Here is a 7,489-nt window from a genome sequence, read left to right as displayed (position 1 = left end):
ATGCTATTCTTATGGTTCCATGTATTTGTCTCAAAAAAAACATTTCAGCAAAAGAAGCAAGCTCTTATCGCTTAGGAAAAATATCCTTGAGCTTCCCTTAACAGAAGGGCAGAGGATTTGTTGGACAAAGAACTGTTCTGTAATATTTCTTGAGTGTCACAAGCATATTTATGATGCATGGTATTTGTGCTGATTTTAAAGGCTTTCATAAAAGATAAATTGTCTGCTAATTGCACAATAGCATGTTATCATAGGAGAGTCCAATTATAATTTTTGCTTTGGTATTTTTCCTTATTGTGAACTTTGTATCTTGGCAATTAACTCCTCAGTGCACCACATTATGGGCTAATGGGCACTATAGACAAAGAAGAATTTTGTATTTAACCTTTAAAAACACCTGTGCAGGCTAAAAAACCTTGAATGTGTACAAACATCATACACAGCACACCACCCCTATCTGCTGCACAGTTATATGTAGATAATAGTTGTATAACCTTTTTGAAAAAGAAGCTAAAAGAAACAAGTAATTTACAATGCTATTGTATGTTATGCACGCTGTACTTGATATCAATATCAGCTCACCCACCCTGGTCGATCTTCAGCCTAAGATCAATAATTCAAGTAGGGCAAAAGTACTATATCTAACAGGTTCTAGGTTCTAACTGCATACAGTTTAACACAGCCATTCAGTAGAATCTAAGTATATACATTCCAAAAGATACAGGTAAAAATAGGCCTCTGCTTGAGGAAAATGATAGGGCATAGTAAAGAGAAAAATGCCCCCAAATTTACTAAAATAGTAATGATGGTTTGTATCAGCTAAAACATATATCACCTTGGCCATAGTTCAGAGATAATACAGTCATTTCTTGAAACAGCTAGCTTCAGCGTCCACAAAAAGCTACTCTTGATTAACACTGGGGCACAGTCAAGAAAGGAAAAATAGTTGAACAGTAAAGGAGAGGTTCTCTTAGGAGGGACTGTATGAAAAGCATCTGTATAAAATTATGATACTGAAGTTCATAAAGGGGATTTAAGAAGGAATCTAAATAGAGAACTTTAAGCTTCCTTTTATTTTTTTAATTGTATGTTAATGTAATTGTAACTTTTTGGGGAGGAAGACACAACATAACAAGAGAGTTCCCCAGTGCTTTTCATAATTGAATAAGAAATAGTTTAAGGAACAGCCAAAGTATTCTTGGGAAACCTAGGTCTGTCAAAGTGTTAAGAGACCTATAACCTATGTGTACCATGGTTAATATTGTCCTAGAGCAGGGGCGGGCAACATATGGCCTGCAGGCCACATCTGGCCCACCAAGCACTTTAATCCGGCCTGTGAGGCCCACCAACAAATTGTGCCCTGCCCAGACCTTCAAGCCACAAGAGTGGGAGCCAGGTGCCCACGTATACATGCAGCCCCAAACATAACCTATTGCACCTCGTTCCCACCCTTGTGGGCAGAAGGGCCTGGCCCAGCCAGCACATAGCTTCTGGGTGGGGCTGCTGCTGGTGCTGCCTGCAGCCCCTGGGGACCTGCTCTACCTCCCAGGTCTCTCACTGGCTCCTAGCAGCAGGTGGGGAAGTGGCAGGCGTGCAGCTGCAGCTGGGCAGGAGCATGGGCTGCACAGCATAGGAGGGAAACCCCAGGCACCTTCCCTTGCGGGGTGGAAAAGGCAGCCCTCTCCAGTATCTGTGGCTTCTTTCCCATGCCTGGCAAGTGCAGGGGCTGTGTGTGTGTGTGCAGGGAGCAAAGGCAATACAGACTGCCTGGCAGAGGCTGTGCCCCTTGCTGCGATGTGTAGCTCTGGCTGGAGCTGTGTCCCACTGGGCATGAGTGCCCTGAGCACCCCCGCCTGCTGCTGCACCATGACAGGAGTGTGGGAGGAGGGGTCCACACACCCACACCCTGCCCCCTAAACCCCCCACATATACACAAACCCCCAAAATACCCTATGCCCCCTCCACACAGCCTCAACCCCTCACAAACCACCCCCACACACTGCCACACCCTACCACTCACCCCCCCCTAAAATGTACAAGACTAAGAATTTATTTTTGAGTTAACGTGCAATCACCTCTGTATACACTATGCAAACATAAATCATGACAAAAATATTTTTTGTAGTAATTAAAATATGTTATAGTAGGTGCTTGACTTTTAGCGTATGATTTAGGTTTTTTTTTCTGGTTCTGAGCTGGCAACCCCTCCTCCCAAAAGGAGCATTTCTTCGGGGAGGAGGAGGGTGGACAAGGGGAGGGACTTCTGGTGGCAAAGGTCAGGGGTTAGGGGTGGGATTTCTGGTCACAAGATGGCAGCCAGAGGATGGGGCAGCTGTCAATGGGCGGGGATATCTATGCAGCCCTCAACAGCTCACCAAAACTTGCTAAGCGGCCCTCCAGCCAAAAGAATTGCAGGCCCCTGTCCTAGAGATTAGTCCTTTGTAGAAAATTCAGAGGTTTGGCTCAGGCTCTCCTTTGCTGATTCCCATTTCAGGGCTTTGAGCTTTGCTTTCAGCCATCCTTGGATTATTTCCTACTTCTCGTCTCTTGGTCTTATTACAAGAGTCTTTTCCAGGGGCTTGGCTTACCTTGCTTTGTCTTTTACTGTTGGGGTTACTGACTGCAGTCCACTGCATCTCTTTACTTTCTCTTCCCTTCCATTTTTCAAAGTTTCCAAGATGGAGTTCTCAGGTCAAGGGCCTTTCTAATTGCTCAGGCCTTCCTTTTAATTCTCCAGAGCTGGAGCCTGACCCTTCATAGGTTATCCGGATGGCTAATTGCCACTGAGTCCTAAATTCCCTACCATGCTAAGTAACTCTTTCTCTGCTGTGTGAGAATCCCCGCACAGAATCCTACAAGTGTATGCAGAAAAGCAAGTACCTTTAGTAACAGAAAAAAAATATGGATAGAGAGTCTTTTCAGAAACGCACAATAAGCATATTATGTTTTATTATTGCAAAAGCATTAAAAATATCTGGTGGATGTGTTCTCTGAATAGGGAGTCACTTATGGATATTGATGTAGTCACTCCAAGTTTCTGTTGGAGGTTTTTCAGTGTCTTTTTATTTGAGACTTTCCTGGGGATGTTAAACAAACAAACAAGAAGAGGTGGCATAAATCACAAAGCTTATTTCCTATAGCATGTTTCAAGCTTATTGTTCATGTTTTTAAAACTTGAACATGCAGTGTTGAAAAACAAAACCAAACCTTTTGGTTTAAATGGCTAGTTTTAGACTTACTGTTAATGCCTGAATATTGTGTTTGAGTCTAGTTGTTGGATATAGACAATAATAATTGAAAGCTAAAGTGGAAACCAGCTAAGTGGTAATCAGTGAACTAAAGTGATTCATTCTTAAATGTTGTTTGATTTTTCTGGAAATTGAGAGTTTTAAAAATAACATGTTAATTTGAAATACAGTATGAAAATATGTGAAAGTAAAGGACAGAGGTCACTCAGTTGAGAAGCTAAATCAAGAACTCTAGTTAGAAGACTATTTTTGGTAAATCAGATTTAACAGGAACTAGGTGTTGTAGCTTTCAAATAGAGTGTTGACAGGACTGCTTTTGTAAGTAAATAGTTCATTTTCTTCATTGTTCTTTGGGTGAACATGATATCTTTTATTAAACGAACTTAAATAGTTGGAAAAATTTTCTTAGCAAGCTTTAGGGTTTAAAAGCCCTTCATCAGGCTGAGGAAGAATCTGCAGTTGGTGCATGCACTTCCTGGGTGGAATGAATAGATATCAGATTCACCCAAAGAACCTTGTCTGCCTATGTCCTTAGACCAACACGGCTACAACCTATACCCCATTTTCTTCATTGCACACTTTAACCAATTAAAAATCTGTCAGAAGCATTAAATGCACATGATGGCTTCAGTTAAGTGGGACATAGTACCTATTCTTTTCTAGTTCATTAATTTAAATGGATGATGTATCATTATTAAAGAAACTAACCAATGGCCTGTCAAGAATGACCGGGGGGTTGGGGAGAGGACTGGGATGGAGCGCCACCACCTGATGCCTCATGTTGCCACTGTTCTGCCTCTTGCAGTGAGGAGGGTGAGGCACTGCTGGCCTTGGCTCCCCCACCCTCTGTCCAGTCCTCGGCGCAGCTTCAGAATCATGGCTGCACTCCCCCATGCTTGGAGCACTCTGATTGGCTGTTTCCGTCAGCCAGTCAGTGTAAATAAAGTGTTACAGACAGGCAGACAGACGTAGGCTTTTATAATATTACAATGAACAAAACACTTTTGTGGTACTGCAGTGTAACAAACAGTTAATGCAACATCTGTGAACAGAATTTTTATCAAAGTTAGGATGCCTGAACGTTCTTGGCTTCTTTGTAGTGTTGACATGTTGTGATATATCTTGTGTGTAACAAACTGAAATGCTTACAGTTTGATCAAGGCAACTATTTTGAGATTGTCCTAGTTTCATAAACTACTTGGCCTTTGTTTTGTTGGTCCATGGAATTTCTATGACCTTGGACTAGATTTTTAGCTCTGTAGCTCAGATTTGTTGCATATAGTTCTTACCAAAAACTGAATTGTTGCTTGGTGGGTGAGTATGTTAGCCGGTACCTTAAAACAGTATCCATAGATAGAAATGGAAACTATTAGGGGTGTGCGAAACAGACCATTTTCGATTTGGATTCAGCCTGAATTGGGGACAGTGATTCGATTAGTTGATTCAGATCACTGTCCCCGATTCGATTTGGCTGAATCTGAAGATTTGCTGCTGATTCAGAAAATCAGCGATTTGGCCATAGACGTAGCTTTAAATGTTGTTTCTACATACCTCGAGGTACTAGGCGCAGCTCATGAACTCTGCAATGCGGGTGTGGATGGAGCATCCCACAGGAGTGCGGGGGGGGGGGGGGGGGGGGGCGATCCCACAGGAGTGGGGGTGGCCCCTCCATGTGCTTGGTGGTGAACCTGGAAGTGGACTGGAAGTACTTCTGGTCCACTTCCGGGTCCACCACCAAGCATGCAGGGAGGCCCCCCCACGCATCCCTGGCTTGGTGATTGGCCACAGAGGGACCCTGGGTGTCCCCCCCAGACCTAGGAGGCACCATTTGCTGAGCCTGGGGGGCGCGGGTGTAAATAAAATGAAAAACAAAGGTTGACTGATTTAGTGTGTAAGATAAGAAAGACTAGCAATCCTCTGAGATTGGTTTGAAATATGTTCTTTTAAGGAAATTTTGCTTTTGTTATACTTTTTGAATAGGCACTGAGGATGAAGAGGTTCTTTCATAGAATGAGTTGCAAAGGTCATTGAGGGATTTGGCTGGGGTTATGATGTTGCCTTTTCTTGTTTTATTGACTTAAAAGGTCAAAAATCTAAAATGAAAATTGGCCTTTTGGAATACTCTGCAGCTGGTTTTTAATGCCAAAAACAAGCGGCCAATGGAACTTATTTTTTTTGCCAAACACTCAACACCCCACTGGTTAAAAGTCTTGGATCCCAGCCTCAGCTTTGTTGGTCTTGTTTCTTTTCTTTAAAGCTGGAAGAATAGGACTAAAACTGAACTTTCATTGATATGATTTCTCTTCCTTCCTTGACAGGTTGGTTCAAAGCTAATCTCCTGCCATAAGCTGGTGCTGGCTTGTGTTATCCCTTATTTCAGAGCCATGTTCCTTTCTGAAATGGCTGAAGCCAAACAGACACTGATTGAGATTAGGGACTTTGATGGTGATGCCATAGAAGATTTAGTGAAGTTTGTCTACTCCTCCCGACTTACTTTGACTGTTGATAATGTCCAGCCTCTCTTATATGCAGCCTGCATTCTTCAGGTGGAGCTTGTAGCAAAAGCTTGCTGTGAATATATGAAGCTACATTTTCATCCCTCCAACTGCCTGGCAGTGAGGACCTTTGCAGAGAGTCACAATCGTATTGACTTGATGGACATGGCTGACCGATATGCATGTGAACACTTTACTGAAGTGGTGGAATGTGAGGACTTTGTCAATGTGTCACCTCAGCACCTGCATAAACTTTTGTCTTCCAATGATCTGAACATTAAGAATGAAAAGCAGGTTTATAGTGCTGCTATCAAGTGGTTTCTTGCCAATCCCCAGCATCGTACTTTATGGTTGGATGAAATACTTGCTCAGGTATGAAAGAGTGGGGCATAGGCATATACATGGGTGGATCTATGATTTTGGAAAGTGGGGTACAGATGGTGCAGTGCATCATCTCATGGTATATAATACACATTTTTCTTCACTTAAAAGAAACTAGAAGCTACACTAATAAGCTAAGGGCCTAGAGCTATAGTATTTAGCTTGAGGGGGAAAAATGGAATGTGCATTAATTTGCTATATCATATAGTATTATACACACACACACCACAAGCTAGGCAAAAAGAATCATAAGATCTTGTTTCATTAGTCCTGCAGTCATCTTTAAATGTATGTCTTTCAGATTCATAAAATCTAGCCCTCTTGAGTATCTTGACAGTACATCCAGTGCTTCATTGAAAATTATTTCCTCACCTGAGCTAATGTTCACCTGAGTTAACATTTCCATACCTGACTTAATGTTTTTAGGTAGAGTTAAGAAACAGTCTGCAAGGCTGTGCAATAGAAACTACATTACTTGGAGCAGGTAACAGACAGCAGAATTGCAGAAATAAGGATAGCTTGAGTAATGGAACCAATAAAAACCATCAGAAAGGAAAGAAGATCATTAACACCTGTGGAATGAAGAGTTTAGAAGGAATCAAGTAGATAATAGTGATCCCTGAATAAAAGTGCTGCTGCTACTGCTAGGCAGTTGGTTTTAAACTTTGGGTAGCCCAGGAATCAAAGTGAGGTACAGCTGCACCACTACTCTCCTCCAGGATCCATTTCAGGTATATATTAGATTTTTTTTTCCTGTTATTTGAGCTATATATCCATCCATTTTACTTAGAGTAGGAAATAATGATCGTCAGAGAGCAAGGAGAATAAAGTAACTGTTTTCCTGTCAAAGTGAATCATTGGTTTTAGTTTTGTACTGAAAAACAAGCTTTCAGTAATGCCTTTTAAAGGGCATTACTGAAAAGGGGCAACAGGTCAAATGCAGAGTAGAAATCCCCCCTATGTTTTCCCTATTACAATTCAGTATATTTACTCTACATAAGACCAACATACTCTGACACCACAATGTTAGAATCCCATATTCACTGTAGAATTTTGTTCCCAAATCTAAGCTTTTATTAAACTTGCACTTTTTTAGTTGCAAATAGACATGCATGTAATGTTTAAAAGAATAACTAAGAGTAGTACAGTGTCTTAGTTCTACCTTTAGGAGTTTGGAAAAGTACAGAATAGAATTGACCTTTGTCATGGATTAACTGTTTCACCGGTTAAGTTCATAGCAGAACCACTGTTTGCATGATGATAGTACATAGAGATTGGTTGATATGCTGATCTTGCTACACTGGGGCACCTTTTGCCTTCCCATACACCGTAAACCCTAGCTACTTTGTACCTATCTGCCAAAAC

General features: G+C 41.7%; 1 protein-coding gene across 9 annotated transcripts in view; it reads left to right on the top strand.

Moving 5' to 3' along the window:
• Window positions 1-7,489, top strand: part of KLHL8 (kelch like family member 8) — a 96,449-nt gene that overhangs the window by 25,390 nt on the left and 63,570 nt on the right. For 8 of the 9 annotated variants that reach the window (XM_006018094.3, XM_014517142.2, XM_006018097.3 and 5 more), the window contains exon 3: window positions 5,567-6,115. The exons of the other annotated variant lie outside the window; for it this stretch is intronic. In XM_006018094.3, the coding sequence (XP_006018156.1) occupies window positions 5,567-6,115 (549 nt within the window). The remainder of the gene's footprint in view (window positions 1-5,566; window positions 6,116-7,489) is intronic. 9 annotated transcript variants of the gene reach the window in all.

The sequence above is a fragment of the Alligator sinensis genome, unplaced genomic scaffold, assembly GCF_000455745.1.
Source record: "Alligator sinensis unplaced genomic scaffold, ASM45574v1 scaffold125_1, whole genome shotgun sequence".
Classification (NCBI taxonomy): domain Eukaryota; kingdom Metazoa; phylum Chordata; order Crocodylia; family Alligatoridae; genus Alligator; species Alligator sinensis.
The sequence above is the reverse complement of the archived record's forward strand: the minus strand, read 5'-3'. Positions and strand labels throughout refer to the sequence as shown.